The sequence below is a fragment of the Rana temporaria genome, chromosome 3 (assembly GCF_905171775.1).
Source record: "Rana temporaria chromosome 3, aRanTem1.1, whole genome shotgun sequence".
In the NCBI taxonomy this organism is placed as follows: domain Eukaryota; kingdom Metazoa; phylum Chordata; class Amphibia; order Anura; family Ranidae; genus Rana; species Rana temporaria.
Window position 1 is genome coordinate 378,493,628 of NC_053491.1, and position 20,149 is coordinate 378,513,776.

The window sequence follows — 20,149 nt, forward strand, 5'->3', positions numbered from 1 at the left end:
ACGAAATTCGTATATATATATGCTAATCAGTAAGCAATCTGTTAACCCGTTCTGAGCCTCCAGTGTCATTATGTTAACATAGTAGTCACCTAGCATTATGTGCCTACACCAGATACTAGCAAGGATTAACACTTACTATGCACATCAAAGTTATATTTAAACGTCACCGAGCAGTTAGTCATATAGCAATTAAATGTTGGATATTACCCAATGTGTATTTAACTTCTACAAACTCGTTGATATTAATCCTATGAGTTATACCAAATCACATAAGCCATCTATCCCATAGATGTTCCGATGCCGATATTTCGGCCGATTGGGCATTAAGCATGTTACCAATTCATAGAGCAGACAATATCCAGTAATAAATGGTTATCACGGGTATAATCTTATAATAATCCAGCATCTACTATCCGATCCCAGCTCGTACAGGCACAGATTGCTATTAGATTTTACATTATCACAATACGATCTCCGGCATATATCAAACTAAACAGTATATTTAATGCTGATCTAATTAAAATCATGTATACAATACAAATCCCATAAAATATTCTCATCTGAATAAAATCTAATCACACAGCTTTAAAATTAGTTAGTAAATAACCGTGATCAGTTTAATATTAAAAATTATTATTAAGAAAAACTCTCATGTAATAAAAGAATGATTATTATTGAATATAATTAATTGGAAGTAAGTCCTCCAAAAATTAAAGAAAAAATACTAAAGACTAACAGTGGACTAGCTGGATACATATCTTGTATTATGACGCCTATGGCTTCCCCTAAATAATAAACAGTAGTAAAATGTATTAAATGATTAAAGGAATATATGGATATAATATTATATTATCTTAGATTCCAAAATTGGATTCCAAAATTCAATATTAGATTAAATTGCCCAACATTAATATCAACTCAAGGTAAAATCAATTTCCCAATCTCATCATGGACTTATATTAAAAATGAATTCACGCTTGAGCATGTTAGTAATCACTTATAAAACTATTCACGTCAAGTTCAATGTTCATGCCATTGGGCATTACTGTGTTCATCGAAAAAATCCATTTTGTTTCATGTTTTGATATTTCACGGACCATATTGGACCCCCTCCAGTTGTGATAAATCCTATCAAGACCCCAAAATTTAAGCTGCGATGGGTCCTGGTTATGGAATTTTTTGAAATGTAAGGATACACTATGATATTTGAAGCCGATTTCAATATTATAAATGTGTTCAGAAATACGTTTTTTAAAAGTTCTTTTAGTGCGTCCAACGTACATTAAATTACATGGTCACTGTAATACATACACTACATGTGTAGTGTTGCATGTAATAAATTCTGAAATAATAAATGTTCTGTTACCTGCAGACAAAAATTCTGTCAGACCTCTAATATGACAATTTACCTTCGAGCAGGCCTTACATCTTCTACATGAGAAGAAACCAGCCTGATCCCAAAACATACTTGGCCTATTGGGTGGATCCAAAACTTTTTTTACAATCCTATCCCCAAAATTAGGGGCTTTTCTGTAAATAAATGAGGGATTTTCCTGTAAAGGAATGTTTCAATACTATGTCCATGCATAGTATATGCCAATGTTTCTTAAATATACACTCAACCTCCTTATACTGTGCGTGAAAATTAGAGATAAAGCCCCATTCCTGCCTGATATTATTTACAGGTTCTTTATCTCTTAAACATGCTGCGCAGGGAATCTCCGCTACCTCTTGTATAATTTTATCAAGTTGACACTCTTTATAGCCCTTCTGCACAAACTTGTCCTTAATTATAATAGATTGTATCTGAAAGTCAATATCTGAAGTACAATTTCTTCTAACTCGCATGATTTGTCCTTTTGGGATATTCCTTAGCCAATGAGGGTGGTGACTACTCATCACGGGCAAATAACTGCTTCTGTCGGTTGGTTTGAAATATACTGTGGTAGATAGTGAATCCCCCGTTCTCAGTACGGTCACATCAAGATAGTGAAACTTTTCCCGACTAAATTCATATTCCAGTTTAATATTATTGTTATTTAAATTAAGTTCCAAATTCGTACAGAGAGCTTTCGCTTCCTTACCAGATAAAAAACAGGTCGTCAATAAACCTTTTGTAGAGGAGTCTCTTTTTTGGGCAAATAGACACTTTCCACTCTCCCATAAAAAGGTTTGCCAGACTGGGGGAAAACCTTGCCCCCCTCGCAACACCCTTTCTCTCGGAAAATAACTGATGATCATACCAAAAATAATTATGAGAAAGGCAAAAATCCAATACCTGTCTCAAAAAATAGCCTTCACAAGTCTTGACAAGTCTTGACATATAGGTTATGTTCCTATTCATAGGAGAGGACTAGGCAGAACATGTTAGATATTTAAATACATGTTACTTTAACACTTTACCTGCCTAGTCCTCTCCTATGAGCAGGAACATAACCCATATGTCAAGACTTGTGAAGTCTGTGTCCGTCCATGGACGATAAGAGAAATACCTTCTGTTCAAATGGCATATCATCATATTATAAACTATTGACTTTTGTTTTTTACAAAATGCTGTGATTCCATTTTTTTTTAAATAGTTTTTATTGATTTTAAATGGGGGGGGGGGGATAAAAAGAAAAGGACAATGTAACAATACAGGTGAAAATTACAACATATATAAGAGAAACTATGGGCCAGATTCAGAGAGAATTACGTTACGCTGCGGCGGCGTAACGTATCCCATTTACGTTACACCGCCGCAGGTTTACAGCATAAGTGCCTGATTCACAAAGCTCTTACCTGTAAACTTGCGGCGGTGTAACGTAAATCTGCTCGGTGCAAGCCCGCCTAATTCAAATGGGGCGGGTACCATTTAAATTAGGCGCGTTCCCGCGCCAAACGTTCTGCGCATGCTCCGTTAGGAAATTTCCCGACGTGCTTTGCGCAAAATTACGGCGCCCCAACGTTTTTTTTGAACGGCGACGTGCGTTATGGCGTTTCGTATTCCCGGACGTCTTACGCAAAAAAAAAAAATTGAAATTCGACGCGGGAACGACGGCCATACTTTAACATGGCTGTTCTAAAGATAAGACATGTTAAAGCAGGCCTAACTTTGCGACGGGAAAAAACGACTAGCGACGACGTAAGAGATTGCAACGAACGCGCGTATCTTTGTGGATCGCCGTAAGTAGTCATTTGCATATTCTACGCCGACCGCAATGGAATCGCCACCTAGCGGCCGGCCTAGAATTGCATCCTAAGATCCGACGGTGTAAGTCAATTACACCTGTCGGATCTTAGGGTTATCTATGCGTAACTAATTCTATGAATCAGCCGCATAGTTAGGACGGGCGGATCACAGAGATACGACGGCGTATCAGGAGATACGCTGTCGTATCTCTTTTGTGAATCTGGCCCAATGTTCCTAAGGCTGGCCATACACACATCTTTTTTTTTGATCTGCTGGTGGGCTGAAAAAGCAAACAAACAGATTCCACCAATCACACAAGCGAGGTGGATGGAGGCATTCTCACTGCTGCCAGGATACAATAGCACAGGGGGAGAGAGAATTTCTCTATCCACCTCACTTGTTATACTCTAACCAGTGCTGCAGTCGATAGGCTGCAGAGAAAAATCAAATGAAAGTTTTCTAACAGTCCCATTCAGGAGAGTCGATCATTGGACCAACGTCTGTTGAGTGGGAATGGCCATAGATAAATCTAAATTCATCCGGTCCTTGCTGAATCGGCCGACTTTTGATCCATATATGGCCAAGTTTAGGATAACATAGGTAGCTGTGTACAATTGCTTGTCTTGCATGCCTGAGGACAACAAACATATATGGCTATTGATAAGAAGCTCCATAGAAGTATTTTTCTGGTGGTAGTGTATGGGTGCTCAAGCTGTGAAAGAATGTAATATGGAAAAAGGGAATCATGAGGCAGGCAGGGAGTGGATCTGAGCTAGGGTGCTCACGTGTCCCGGATTTCCCGGGACAGTCCCGCATTTTGCGGGATCCCGGGCACCTTCATTCCAGGACAATACAGTGTCCCGGAATGAAACTGACACAGCCACCAGATGAGCCGACAATGGAAACTGTCTGTTTCCCAGCCCAGGGTGTTCACCCCGCCAAATGCCCTGCAATGCACTGCGCCCAACCAGGGTGCAGTAAAAGCTGGTTGTTAAGGAGCAGGGCTGGGAAGCCGGCATTCTTAACAACTGATGCGTCATCAGCTGTCAATAGGCTTCCCCGCTGAGAGCTGAATAGAAAAAAAAATCTGCCAATAAAAAAAAAAAAACGGGGTCCATTCCAGACCCTTTGGGGGCTTCCAGATTCTGATAATTCCCCTACCTGCATGCCAACACAACCACCAGTCAGGGTTGGATGGGGTCAAGTTGCTTTGGGGTGGGGGGGGGGCAGAGCCTGAGGGGTCTGGTATGGACTAGGGGGAGGGGGTAATATGTTTTTTGTGCTTTTTTTTTTCAATAGCCGGATGCATGCTGTAACAGGAGTGACTTTTGGGCACAGATTGAGCCAGGAGATGGGGTACACATGTTGGATTGTTTTGGCGTGGACAGTGATTTACAGTATATCCCTTAATGCCTGCAAAGTATATTCTATGACTCATTTCTATGCTTAGCCCTGACTAGTGACATGCTAATTGAGTCAGGGCTTCTGGAAGACATTCCATTGTCCTTGTGTAAAGGCGTTAACCCAGGTCTGCTCCCAGAACTCTAATTATGCATGCTAAATACGGTTTATGTGTGATAACACTGTCTACAGCCTGTTGATGCTCATTACATTTGAAACCAGAAGCACAGAGCTGTGTCTCGTGTCTGGGGGGAATTCTTATGGATCGGGTCCTGTTGGTTGGAGTGTCGATAAGCTGTCTTGGATGGGATGGAAGGTCGTAAACGGTGGTGACCGTTACAGTGGTGGCTAGCAGCGGGATAATTCCATTGCTTAAAGGACAGCTACAAGGACTACTGGAAAACCGGGGCAGACCGGCCAGCAACCATAAGAAGATGGACGTGATCACAGAACTTGTCCAAATGGATGGAGCGGAAAGACCCAACTTAACGGAAAGGCCCAGCATAACGGACAGGACCCCGGAGGAGGCAAGCTTTGATCGGGCTGTCAAACTAAGACTGGCACACTATGGTCCTAACCCTCCACTGGAGATCAGAAGTCACTGCAGCACCAACTGAAAGGAGAAAGATACATTTTTCTGCTTTTAAGAACTTCATTGAAACTGAAGGGGAGATTGATGGGTACCTTGCTGATTTTGAACGGCAATGTGCCCTACACCGGGTGCCCACAGAGGAATGGGTTACCATTTTGTCTGGGAAATTGTCCGGCCGGGCCAGTGAAGCGTTCAGGGCCATCCCAGACAAGGATATTATGAACTATGGACTGGTAAAAGAAGCACTTTTGGCCAGGTATGCCGTCACACCGGAGGCATACCGGAGGCGGTTCCGAGAGACAAGCAAGCAGACTGGAGACTCATATACCGAGTGGGCATGCCGCCTACACCGCACAGCATCCCACTGGGTCGATGGATGCCAAGCAGAATCCGTGGGAAGAGGTGCTGCAGGTGTTCCTGCTGGAGCACTTCTTTGACAAACTGTCCCGGGAAGTCAGAGAGTGGGTCCGGGACAGAAACCCTTTCTCCTTGTCTGAAGCAGCTCGCCTGGCGGACGAATACACAGACGCCTGCAAACTGGACAACTCTGTGGTCAAGACCACAGCTCGGGTGGATTATCGATCAGCGGCACCCCCACCGGCTATTGCCTACAAACCCCAGTCGGACCGTCCTACAACACCACCTCCAGCGGCCACTTATCCTCAGAAGCCTAGGTTCAACTCCCAGGACTACTCACAGTCCATCAGGTGTTTTGGGTGTAAACAGCTAGGACACAGAAAGCTAGACTGTCCATTGAATCCACACAGGCAGTCACAGTCATGGAGACAGCCAGAAAGGGGGAACCCCCGCACATCCATGCCTGCGGCCCACTGCGTTGAGGAGGAAGAACATTGGGGCGTTCTGCACGAGGCAGATCCGATACAAGCAGCTAACCAGGACAACAGGCAGCAACACAGGCAGACTGTCTGGGTCAATGGAAAGGTAGCCAATGGACTACGCGATTCTGGGGCCACGATGACCCTGCTACAGAAGAAACTCATCCCAGAGAGCCAGCACACCGGAGACACCGTAGCCGTAAGAGTAGCGGGAGGCACCGTCTTCCGGCTACCCGTTGCCCGGGTTCACCTGGATTGGGGGGTTGGATCGGGACATGTGAATGTGGGGGTGATGAAGGATTTGCCAGCAGATGTACTACTGGGGAATGATTTGGCCCCCCTTGTTTCTGCGTATGCCCCCATGTGTCCCGCTGAAGCCCACACAGTGACTACCTGTGCCCCAACCCGCGTTGCTGGAACCAACTCGCTTGCTGCTGAGACCCGGGTAAGACTACCTTCCCCGACATGTACTGTAGATCCGGCACAATATCACAGTCTAAAATGGGAATGTGACAAGTTGGCCAGTGAGAAATCAGAGATGCAACGACACTATGTCATGTATTATGAGATGTCCCGTGGCTTGAACATTGAAATGCACAAACAGGCCAAAATTGTCAAAAGATTAAATGGGATTTGCATCCAGATGGTGCCTTATCTGTCCCAAGAGAATCAGCAACAGATTTTGGGAGCCATTGAGAGAGCAAAGCAAGTGACTGAATTCCATTATTCACCTTCACCATCAGCTACCAACCTGGTAAGCCAAATGGCAATACTGATGGTTTATCCTGGCAAACAGACGTCATCCCGGCCTCCTAGTTCCGGACATCCCCAAGTTGACCCGAAAAGGATCAAGCCGGGTCTGCCGGAGTGTTCCACAAGGGGGGAGCCATGTAACAGGAGTGACTTTTGGGCACAGATTGAGCCAGGAGATGGGGTACATATGTTGGATTGTTTTGGCGTGGACAGTGATTTACAGTATATCCCTTAATGCCTGCAAAGAATATTCTATGACTAATTTCTATGCTTAGCCCTGACTAGTGACATGCTAATTGAGTCAGGGCTCCTGGAAGACATTCCATTGTCCTTGTGTAAAGGTGTTAACCCAGGTCTGCTCCCAGAACTCTAATTATGCATGCTAAATACGGTTTATGTGTGATAACACTGTCTACAGCCTGTTGATGCTCAGAGGTGTGAATAGGTGTCAAGCTGTATGCGGAGACGAAACGTCTGCCTAGGGAACTCAGTGGGTGAAGGTGTTTTGTTGTTATTAATTAAGGAATGTTTAGTAATTAGCCTTAGTGTGTGATTAGGGGGGTGGAGATCTCATTGTTGCTTTAATGCCTTGTACTGTATAAAAAGCTGAGAAGAAACCATTAAAGTATCATTACATTTGAAACCAGAAGCACAGAGCTGTGTCTCGTGTCTGGGGGGAATTCTTATGGATCGGGTCCTGTTGGTTGGAGTGTCGATAAGATGTCTTGGATGGGATGGAAGGTCGTAAACGGTGGTGACCGTTACACATGCAATTGCAACCGTGAGTCGATTTAAATGTGATTTGACTTGTGTTTTTTTTTTTCTTTAGAAATTTCATTTTTGCTGCAGCATGTTCTATACATGGTACACATGCACCACTTTATAGGCAGACTAAGGGTGGTCACGCTAATCTGAGCATGATGAACACGAGGATTGTAGTTTTCTGTGTGGGATAATTTAGGAGTTAATGGTGGAAGAAAAGGTGGGGATTTAGGTGCGCCGGGGAATGTGTGGGGAATGGGGGACAGACAAGAGTAGGATAAAGCAGAATATCCAGAAAGGTCTCACATGGAGCTTCTTTAGGGCTTGGGGTAATATGCTTATTGGTCCAGTAGATAAGAATAAACATTGGCATTTGTAAAAATGGGTGAAGAACTTCAGGCCTAGATTTTCTACTCATGTGGGAGGAGCGGAGGTTGACATGGAGCTCATAATTTGTGTATAGTTCCTTTGAAGAACCACCTTGTCCATGTTTTATTGTACAGTGCCATGTTATCATTGCTGATGTGTATCAGTTGCTCATTTTTGCCGCACGATCTATCAGTCTTTCACATCTGGCATGTTAGTGCAGCTGATCTCCTACAACCTCTTTTAGGCATTTCCTGACTACATGCACCAGCACTGGCTGAATGCCATTACTCTGGACTGACTTCATGTTGGTGGCAACAGTGGACCACGACTGCCCAATGTGTGTCAGCACAGTTGCTCATTGTCTCTCCACCAGCGGAGCATGTGACAAGATTAAAATGCAGGATAATTAGGGTGCATTTGTCACCCCATAAGAGGAAGTGTCTGAACAAGGACCTTTGCGACAGAATGACCAGGTATTTTATTAAAAGCTGTGAATTTATTTTTTGTTTTTAATAAGTTAAAGATTATATGAGGTTTTCGTGACTGGGTTTACATTTACTTTAAATTATGTGCTGAGTGAAACATGGAGCCTGATATTCTTGACCGTCTAGTGGATGTGTATATGCCTAGCTATCATAGCAGTCCTCCTGTTTCAGTAGCTTCTGGCTGGGTTCACACTTGTCCACATTGCTGTGCAGATCACATGCGATATTTGTGTGATGGAAATTCAGCCATACAAACTGTATAGTGCAAATCGCATTGCATTCACACCAAAATCGTGCAGGACCCTTTTTTAAGTTTGCACTGGAACCGGAACGCATGGGTGTTCACTATGCTATCCAATTCCTGCACCATTTGACAGTTCACACTGGGATCTGCGAACCGATCCGTGTCATTACCTTCACATTGACACCCACAGCAGTTTGTAGATGTCAGTGTGAACCGCCGGCGAGTGAAATGTGAACCTGCACTGGAGAGTGACATGTGAACCTGCACTGGAATTGCGCTGGTTCCTGCATCGCATACGTGTGAAGCGGGACTCCGGGTCACTAATCTAGAAAAAACTATGAAGATCAGTAGCTCTTGTGCACTCAGCTATGCTGAGCTGCTTACTTGTTGTGGGACAGATGCACCAGATACAATGTTTAGTTGCTGACATATATACCCTTTTCCATGCAAAAAACTATCCAGCGTACCTATCTACATACATACTCATTACTAAGTTTTGGTACTAGTTATTCTTAATTTCTAAAACCGGTCACACAAAACAGGGAATGGCTACAAATATAAAAGCATACGGTGTGTGTAGCAGTCCATCCATGATTAATATTCATCATGAAAAGGATATTTTGGATGGTCCTCCCACCTACAAGAACAAAACACAATCATACTGTTAACTAGTTGTTTATTTCATAATTTTCTATTAAATTTGTATCTAATGAATGAAAACCTTAACTGTGAATATTTTGGTCTGTTAAATATTCCATGAAAGCATTTTGTTATATCTGTTTAATAAAAGGGTAAAAAATACCTATTGAGCATGCAAGAAATCTTATGACCTGTTAACTTCCAGTGCTCTCTGCCTCTGCTGACTGTTATCAGTTACATTGTTCTGAGTCCTCCCTGAGGACAAACAGAATTCCCCACCCCTGTGTTATAGAGAGGAAGGTGTTCTGCAGTCCTGTCCTAGGGTGACAATGCAGCTCATCCATTGAAAATATACAGTGAGTAAGAGGTTTCACCCTGAGACGGGAGGTGTTACTGCCATGATCATAAGAGGAAAATAAATGTAGCGCCCCCTTACTTTCAGTATGGGCACTACGCTAAAGTTAGTGGGGAATGGGAGAGTTACCTTGCTCCCATTCACTATTTGTTCAAATTCTGGGACCTCTGTCATTCCAGAAATGTCCACTGGGTCAGTCTGTGGTCCAGGGATGCAATATCATCCCTGGCCGGCAGTTGGCGCCAGAGGGGTTCTGGCAGAGTAAGTTTCTCCTGCAGCCAATCAGAGGAGCTTTTTCCCTCGCGGGGCGTGCTGCAGAGGAGTATATCTGTGACAGGTGTCATGTGTTCTAAAATCTTCGCGGGGTCCCGGTTCCAGGTGCGGCATCCACCTTCAGGGTGCGCACATCCATGGACCCCGCCGGCGTGGCCCACCTGGCCATAATTGCAGACTACTTAGGACCTCACCCGGAGGTACCATGGGACCCCAGCGACTTCCCACTGAAAGGATCCCAGGCTGTGTGCTGTTCGATTGGGGAGTCGGTTTGAGGGGGACCCGAAGGCAGGTCGTCCAACAGAGCCTGAACAAACCAATTGGGGATCCGGTGACCAGAGTACTGACAGGTATGTTTGCTGTCATCTGGTGACCAATGCAGAAATGTACTGGGAGGATTCGCTCCATCTACCTATCTAGCTCAGTTATTGTAATTGGCCTGTGGCAGAGGCTCGAGCCGGGCCTCGTACACACGACCGAACATGTCCGCTGAAACTGGTCTATGGGACAGTTTTCCAGCGGACATTTGTCCAGCCGACCGTTTTCCAGCGGACAAAAATTTCTTAGCATGCTAAGAAACATGTCCGCTGAAAACCTGTCCGTCGGACATGTTCGGTCGTCTGTACGACTCACCGGACATGTCCGCTCGGCCGAAAGCCCTCGCATGCGTCAAAGTGATTCGACGCATGCGTGGAAGCATTGACCTTCCAGGGTCGCGCACGTCGCCGCGTCATCAGCGCGGCCACATCACCCTGTATCCTGTCCGCGCGGATTTCTGTTTGATGGTGTGTACAACCATCAGACAGAAATCTCTGAGCAGACATGTCTGATGAAAACGGTCCGGCGGACCGTTTTCATCGGACTGTCCGCTCGTCTGTACGGGGCCTGAGAGTGCCAGGCCTGTAAACAAGGGACTTTACTCACTCAGTTGGAGTGGCGACGAGTTACAAATTGGTACTATGCAGAGCAGTACTGACTGCTCTATCTAATATCCAGGCCTGATACTGCAAGGTTCTTCTTCTCTATCTATTCATGAACTTTGTCCTTCCCAATTGATGTTGATGTTGGCCGTGTTGGCCTGGAAAATAAAGCATTGGAAAAACCCTTTATTCATTGTCTGGACCTTCGCTCACTGTTTGTCTCTATAATTGCACCCTTAGACAACGCCAGGGTAACTTAAATTGGCCGATCCCAAATCAAACAGCGTATCCTTCGGGGGTTAGCGCTACACATGGGGGCTCGTCCGGGATTCGGCCGTTACCATTGGCAACCATAAAGTGAGATTATTTACTAAATAGCGAAGAGTGTCCGGTGTTGTGTACTTTGAACTGTCCGGCAACGAGGGGGTTAACCTCACATCACTAAGCTTGGGCGTACGTGCGGCCTAGCATGCGCCTGCAACGTGTCCGGGAAAGTTCTTTCAAGTGGGCGGAGCCACCCTCCCCTGCGTGCAACGTGCAAAGAGTTTCGCGCCAAACGAGGGGAGGAACGCCCACTAGCACGCCAAAATGGACAGAACCACCATTTTCTTCTAAAGAGACGGATCACTGCCGGAAAGATGTCCGGAATTTCGAAAGGCCTCTACTGCTATGAGACGCCCCATGACCACCCCGGGGGTCCTTTCTGCTGCTGCTATGCCACCTGAAAAACTCCTGCCCCATCCTTCTCAATGTGAAAGCCCGAGGGCTTTCACACTGAGGCGATGCGCTGGCAGAAAAGAAAAAAATCTCCCAAAACATGACAATACAATCAGTGGTGTTATACTCACATAGGCATGTTATCATAACGCATATTTTTATTCAGGGCGTAAAGAGAATTCATGTCCTTCTCCTCCAGTTGGAAGTCAAATACCTGCAGGAGAAAATAATTGTTATAAATGTGTGGTCGTTTACTTGCTCTTTCTTACTGAATAAGGGCGGATCAGCCAGTTCTTGTATACACAAAGTTTGTACTGAAATGTATGCAAACCCGGACAATGAACTTCCTTTATTTGTTCCTCTTGGGTCTGTTAAATACACAGCTGAACGCATTTTGATATATCTGTGCTAGAAGTGTAAAAAAATACCAGTTGATGGCAGAAATGTTGTGAGCTGATAACTTCCTAGTCTCTGTTAGCACTGAACCCGGCTATCTCTGATGATTACAAAGTGCCTATCTCCTATGTTATAGAGTTGCAGAGAGGAGGAGGTGTTCTATAGTCCTGCCCTAGAGTGACAAAACGTATTCTCCATAGATACAGTGCAATGATCACCAGCTGAAAAAAAAGAAAAAACAATTTCACCCACTATACCCAATGACTTGTAAGATGTAATATACAATATGTTGTTCTATGCTTTTGATACACTTAAAGCGGAGGTTCACCCTAAAAAAATGATATACCATCCCATCCAGCATACTTGCGTCAGCTACAGTATGCTGTATTATTTTATTTTTTTCGCTAAAGGTGATTGACTTGCGGCTAAAGCGCGTCACGCTTTCCGAAAATAGCCGGACTAGGACTCGGCTCTTCACGGCGCCTGCGCACAGACTAGGAGCTGACTGAGTCCTAGGTCGGCTATTTTCGGAAAGCGTGACGCGCCTTAGCCGCACGTCAATCATCTACGCGCCTTCATAGGAACGCCTATTCCCCGCGGGAAGAAGAAAAGAAAATGAACGATTAAACGGTAAGTACAGCGAAAAAAAAACCAGCATACTGTAGCTGACGCAAGTATGCTGGATGGGATGGTATATCATTTTTTTAGGGTGAACCTCCGCTTTAAGTGATTGTAAAGTCTTGGTTATACTTACATGCTCTCTTCTCCTTTTCAGGTCTCCTGGCCCCTCCCTCCTGATGAGTGTCCCCACAGTAAGCAACTTGCTATGGGAGCACCCGAGCTGAGTCACAGCTCCCCATGTCCATTCAGACATGGAGCCCCGCCCTCTTTCTCTCCTGATTGTCTGACTGACTGACAGCAGCGGGAGCCATTGGTGCCACGCTGCTGTCTCAGCCAATTAGGAGGGGAGTCCCGGGCAGCCGAGACAAGCCTTCAACATCACTGGATAGAGATGGGACTCAGGTAAGTATTGGGGAGGCTGAGGGTGACTGCTGCACACAGAAGGCTTTTTATCTTAATGCAAACAATGCAGTACTATAAAAAAAAAAATTCTGACTTTGCAATCCCTTTAATCAGAAATTATGACATTGTTTCTTTTTTTCCAGTGAGTCATATTTTGAATATTATATATATTTATATATATTTTTTTAAACATAATAAATGTTTATTGAAATATTACATCAATATATATGTGAATCACAACCAAAGCTAAGAGTAAGAGGTTGATTTACCAAAGGCAAATAGACTGGGCACTTTGCAAAGCGCAGTTGCACATTGCAAGAGCAGTTGCTCCAGAGTTTAGTAAATGAGCAGAACCTCTGCTGGCTTCCATCATCCAATCACGTGCAAGCAAAAAAAATTTTTTTCCTTGCATGTGATTTTGTATTCTTTGCAAAGTGATGCTTTACCTCATTTACTAAGATCTGGAGCAACTGCACTTTACAAAGTGCACAGTCTATTGGGGTTTAGTAAATCCACCCCTAAAGCAGGCCATACACGGTCGAATTTCAAACAAATTTTGTTTTTTTGGTGATCCGATGACGCCACCGTTGATTTTCAAAATTCGGCCAACCAAGCCTTCAATTTCACCTCAAATTTTTTCGTGGCCGAGAATCTTCTTTTCTTTCCAGGAGTTTTCTTTAATTTCACATGTGCATTCCTTTTTCTATTACATTTCTCGCACAATTCTCCCATCATTGAAAATCACAATAGGCGCATATTGATTGGTTTGCGCAAAAGTTAAAGCGTCTACAAAATAGGGCATTTTATTCTTGGAACCAGGCAGCCAGGGCCGCCATCAGAAATTATGGGGCCCCTTACACAGCTTCAGGCATGGGCCCTCCCCTCCAGGAGCAGAGAACCGGGGGGGGGGGGGGTGCTGCCGCCTGAAATTGAGAAGCGGGGCTGCCACGAATTAAGAAGCGGGGGGTGCCCTTTACAAAAAAAAGAAGAAATAAAGAAAAATATATATAAAAAAAAAGGGGGGTAGCCCTCTGGGTCCTTTAATAAAAAGGGGAGTTGCCATCTGGAGCCCTGGGGACCTCTGGGCCCTTTATTAAAAAAAATTAAATAAATATATATATATATATATATATATATATATATATATATATATATGTGTGTGTATATACGGTATATATATATATATGTATATATATATATATATATATATATATATATATATATATATATATACACATATATATATACATACACACAAATTATTTTATTTTTTTATAAAAAGAAATTACGAAAAAAGGGGGGTTGCCATCCGGGACCTCTGGTCCCTTTAATAAATAAAAAAAAAAGAAACCTCTTAGCCCTTTAAAAAAAAAAAAAAATTAAAAAATATATATAAAAAATAAAATAAACATTTATAAAAAATAAAAAAAGAGGGTTGCCATCCAGGGCCCTGGGGACCTCTGGGCCCTTTAATAATAATAAAAAAAAATATATATATATATATATATATATATATATATATATATATATATATATATATATATATATATATATAAACAAAAATAAAAAAAATAAACATTTATAAAAAAATAATAAAAAAAGAGTCCCGCGATCGGTCCCCGGAGCTGAAGAACGGGGAGAGCTTTGTGTAAACACAGCTTCACCGTTCTTCACTGTGGCGGCGTCATCGTGACGTCACACATTGATGACATCACACCTACAGTTGTAAACACACTTCAGGTCACACATAACCCCATCAGCGCCCCCTTTGGTTAACTCCCAAACTGCAATTGTCATTTTCACAGAAAACAATGCATTTTAAATGCATTTTTTGCTGTGAAAATGACAATGGTCCCAAAAATGTGTCAAAATTGTTCGAAGTGTCCGCCATAATGTCGCAGTCACGAAAAAAATCGCTGATCGCCGCCATTAGTAGTTTTATTTTATAAAAATGCAATAAAACTATCCCCTATTTTGTATACGCTATAAATTTTGCGCAAACCAACCGATAAACGCTTCTTGAGATTTTTACCAAAAATAGGTAGAAGAATACGTATCGGCCTAAACTGAGGAAGCCGAAAGAAGCAGAACGTCGGTGCGGCTCTATACCGCGCCTGCGCACCGACGTTCGGCTACTTTCGGAAAATCGTGACGCGATGTATGCAACCGTCGGAAGCCTGTCGGAAGCCTGTCAATCAAATAGGAATGCCCAGTCCCGCAGCCCATACCCGGAAGCGGCGGAGAAGATCTCTCTCTAAAACGGTAAGTACAGCTTCGATTAAAAAAAAAACACCCAATTCCCCTTGACAAAATGAGCCTCAATCTAATGTTAAAAATTAAGGGCCAGATTCACAAAAGAGATACGACGGCGTATCTCCTGATACGCCGTCGTATCTCTGTGATCCGCCCGTCCTAACTATGCAAATGATTCATAGATGCGGATGATTCATGATTCTTGCATCTTACACTGCCGGATCTTAGGATGCAATTCTAGGCCGGCCGCTAGGTGGCGAGGCCATTGCGGTCGGCGTAGAATATGCAAATGACTAGTTACGGCGATTCACGAACGTCCGCGCTGCCCGTCGATCTAAATTTACGTTGTTTCCGTCGAGATACGCGTCGTAAAATTAGGGCTACCTCCTAGGTGTCCTAAGCAATGTTAAGTATGGCCATCGTTCCCGCGTCGAAATTTAAAATAACACGTCGTTTGCGTAAGTCGTCCGTGAATGGCGCTGTACGCCATTTACGTTAACGTCTAAACAAATGACGTCTGTGCGACGTCATTTAGCGCAATGCACGTCGGGTAATTTACCCGATGGAGCATGCGCAGTACGTTCGGCGCGGGAACGTGCCTAATTTAAATGGTGCCCGCCCCATTTGAATTAGGCGGGCATGCGCCGGGCGCATTTACGTTACACCGCCGCAAGTTTACAGGTAAGAGCTTTGTGAATCAGGCACTTACGCTGTAAACCTGAGGAGGTGTAACGTAAATCAGATATGTTACGCTGCCGCGGAGCAACGTAAATGTACCTGAATCTGGCCCTAAGTTTTTGGGTGAACCTCCACTTTAAGGTTGAGAGCAATACTGAAGCTGACTGCAAGATACTATGTAGTATGCACAGCACCCTGCCAGCACCCATGATCTGCCTGCATAGCATAGAGATGAATAGAATCTCAGTGAAACATCACTGGGTGTAAAAGAAGGTATGACATGAAAACAGAATGATTTTATTTAAAAATGTCATTAGCATGTTAAAGAGGATGGGAATACCAGGGAAGGCAAAATATAAGCTGATTAAACTTTAGCTTTATCCATTCCCTATTTTTATCCAAAACTTAAAAAAAGTTGTGGCATAGTTTGTACCTGCAGGTTCGCTTTGATTCTGTGTTCAGTGAAGCTTTTTGCAAGAACGACAATCCCTCTCTGCAGGAGATAACGAAGCGCCACCTGAGCCGGGGTCCGTCCGATCCTCTTTGCTATACCATTTAGGACTGGGTCCTCAAGAAGTACAGGGCAACCTACACCAATCCTGTATGGAAGCAAACAGACAAAGCTTATTCCAAATAATGAAATAGGCCCACCACCGAGCACATCAGGCAATAATAGAATTAGAATGTTGCACCATTAGCACACAAAGCATTGTTAGGGTCCTTTCACACTAGCGGACCGTTCGTCCGCTCATTACAAGTCCGTTAACGGACTTGTAATGAATCCCTATGGGAACGCGTCCGTTAGCGGATGGAGCATTCGCTAGCGTCCGCGTCAGTCGGGATCCGCTTTTCCGAACGGAAGAAACCCTATTTTTCTTAAGTTTGGCGGAGCGGAACTGATGCAGACGGACAGACGTCTGCATCAGGTTCCCCATAGGGCAGAGCGAAGCAGAGACAGGGCGGTCCCTGCACTGTGTGCGGGGACCGCCCTATCCGCCGACAGCTGAGCGGGGACCCCCGCTGAGCTGACGGAGACACACGGAGCGGACCCGGAAACGGTCCGCTCCGTGTGAAAGAGCCCTTATTCTCCAATTTGACTGACAGACAGAGGTGCTGAATGTGCAGCAAGGATGTCGGTTTATTCTTTACAGAGAAAAGGTCAACGACAGAGAGAGAGACCTAATCAGTGGCAGCTGTTCCATATGGGGCACTGCCCCCCTAATCCATGTGCCCGGCCCCTAATCTACAATGCCTTGAAAAAGTATTCATACCTCTTGAAATTTTCCACATTTTGTCATGCTACATCCAAACACGTAAATTAATTTAATTGGAATCTTATGTGATAGACCAACACAAAGTGGCACATAATTGTGAAGTGGAAGGAAAATGATAAATGATTTTCCAAAATGTTTACAAATAAATATGTGAAAAGTGTGGTGTGTATTTTTATTCAGCCCACAATAGTCAATACTTTGTGGAACCACCTTTTGCTGCAATTACAGCTGCAAGTCTTTTTGGGTATGTCTCTATCAGCTTTGCACATCTAGGGAGTGACATTTTTGCCTATTCTTTGCAAAATAGCTCATGCTCTGTCAGATTGGATGGAGAGTGTCTGAACAGCACTTTCAAGCCTTGCCACCAATTCTCAATTGGATTTAGGTCTAGACTTTGACTGGGCCATTCTAACACACGGATAAGCTTTTATCTAAACCATTATATTGTAGCTCTGGCTGTATGTTTAGGGTTGTTGTCCTGCTGGAAGGTGAACCTCCACCCCAGTCTCAAGTCTTTTGCAGACTCTAACAGGTTTTTTTCTAAGATTGCCCTTTATTTGGCTCCATCCATCCTCCCATCAACTGTGGCCAGATTCCCTGTCCCTGCTTAAGAAATTCCACCACCATGTTTCACAATGAGGTTGGTGTTTCAGGGTGATGTACAGTGTTTTGTTTCCCACCCCACATAGCGTTTTACTTTTAGGCCAAAAAGGTAAATTTTGGTCTTGTCATGGACCTTGGAATGCTGAAGTGTATCTCCTTGAAATCTGTTACACAGTGGGGGGTCTTCTGCCCTGTCTTAAGGCTAACGCCCCCCTCCAGATGGCTCCATGGTCTGGAGGAAAAGCATTGTTCTGTGTCTGGCTGTTTGTGTACTTTGATAGCCCCTGTGACTTCTGTCTCGTTACACATTTCAGTCCTCCTATTCAAGCTAATCGGACCAATCCCTGCTGACCCTGTTTCAAGTCCTCATTTGCATGGCTAAGAGGACCTAATTGAGAACTACAATGTACTTTACAATTGACCAATAGGAAAGTAGTTGTTGGGGGCAGGGGGTTCAAACTGCTGTATAAAAGTGTGTGTGCATCCAATAAAAGAGTCGTCTGTTTGAACTTACATACAGCCTGCCTGGTGTTTATTCTGAGCTAACAAAAATGGATTTCGAACAGCACATAGCTGTAGTTCGAATCCCGGAGCATTAGATGGCCAAACCATCAGATGTTGCGATCTGCAATCTGATCCAATAGTAGCAGAGGAGTGTCGGGAGAGTGGAATCGAGCGAGTAAGGGTCTCGTTACAGGTCTCATCTGACCAGAGCAATTTCTTCCATGTGTTTGCTGTGTCCCCCACATAGCTTTTCGAAAACTGCAAATGAGACTTCTTATGAATTTCTTTCAACAATGGCATTATTCTTGCCACTCTTCCATAAAGGCCAGAAGATTAATGCCGCGTGCACACGATCGGACTGACTGACTTTTTCCATCAGAAATTCCGACCGTGTGTATGCCCCATCGGAGAAATTCCATCGAAAATTCCGATGAATTCCATCAGAGTTTAAATATAAAACATGTTTTACTTTACTCCGATGGAATTCAGTCGAAATTCCGATGTGCATTTGGCCGGGCAAAAGCCTGATCGTGTGTATGCGAGCTGTGGATCTCTGCAGCTCCTCCAGAGCTACCATGGGCCTCTTGGATGTTTCTCTGATGCTCTCCTTGCCCAGCCTGTCAATTTAGGTGGACGGCAATGTCTTGGTAGTTGTGCCATACTCTTTCCATTTTTGGATAATGTATTGAACAGTGCTCTGTGAGATGTTCAAAATTTGGGATATTTTTTTATAACCTAACCTTGCTTTAAACTTCTCCACAACTTTATCCCTGACCTGTCTGATGTGTTCCTTGGCCTTCATGGTGCTGTTTGTTCACGAAGGTTCTCTAACAAACCTCTGAAGGCTTTAACAGAACAGCTGTCAGCTGTATTTATGAGACTAAATTGCACACAGGTGAACTATATTTACAGGTGAATTATATTTACGACGTCTGAAGGCAATTGGTTTCACTAGATTTTAGTTGGATTTAGACCCCATACACACTATTAGATTTTCTGCAGATTTTTGTCTTCAGTTTTACCAAAACCATATAATACAAGGTCAAACCTTAAAGCGGGGGTTCACCCTTAGAGGGCACTTTTCCCCCTTAGATTCCTGCTCGTTATTACTAGGGGAATCGGCTATTTATTTTAAAATATGTGCAGTACTTACCCGTTTACGAGATGCATCCTCTCCGTCGCTTCCGGGTATGGGCTTCGGGAATGGGCGTTCCTTCTTGATTGACAGGTTTCCGAGAGGCTTCCGACGGTCGCATCCATCGCGTCACGATTTTCCGAAAGAAGCCGAACGTCGGTGCGCAGGCGCAGTATAGAGCCGCACCGACGTTCGGCTTCTTTCGGCTACGAGTGACGCGATGGATGCGACCGTCGGAAGCCTCTCGGAAGACTGTCAATCAAGAAGGAACGCCCGCTCCCGAAGACCATACCCGGAAGCGACGGAAGAAGATGCAGCTCGAAAACGGGTAAGTACTGCACATATTTTAATATAAATAGCCGATTCCCCTAGACCGAACGAGCAGGAAGCTAAGGGGAGATTTTTTTTTTTTTTTTAAATGGGTGAACTCCCGCTTTAAGAGTTTAAATTTGTATGCAATCAGGCAGGCCCTTGCACTACATGTTTTTTGTAAATCTGAAGACAAATATCTGCAGAAAATCTAATAGTATGTATGGGGCTTAAAGGGGACCGAACACAAATGCACCCCACACTTTTCAAATATTTATTTGTAAAAAAATGTAAAAAACATTTCTCACTTTCCTTCCACTGCAAAATTATGTGCCACTTTGTGTTGGTCTATCACCTAAAATCAATTTACGTTTTTGGTTGTAACATGACACAATGTATAAAAGTTCAAGGGGTATGAATACTTTTTCAAGGCACTGTACATGTAGGGCGCCGAAT

General features: G+C 43.9%; 1 protein-coding gene across 1 annotated transcript in view; it reads right to left on the reverse strand.

Annotated features, from left to right (window-relative positions):
• Nucleotides 1-16,390, reverse strand: part of LOC120932850 (aldo-keto reductase family 1 member C1-like) — a 67,434-nt gene extending 51,044 nt beyond the window's left edge. Inside the window, exons 1-3 of the mRNA XM_040345637.1 lie at nt 16,302-16,390; nt 11,650-11,732; nt 9,184-9,251 (exon numbers count right to left, since the gene is read on the reverse strand). Of these exons, the coding sequence (XP_040201571.1) occupies nt 9,184-9,251; nt 11,650-11,665 (84 nt within the window). The 5' untranslated portion in view covers nt 11,666-11,732; nt 16,302-16,390. The remainder of the gene's footprint in view (nt 1-9,183; nt 9,252-11,649; nt 11,733-16,301) is intronic.
• Between the last annotated feature and the right edge of the window lie 3,759 nt (nt 16,391-20,149).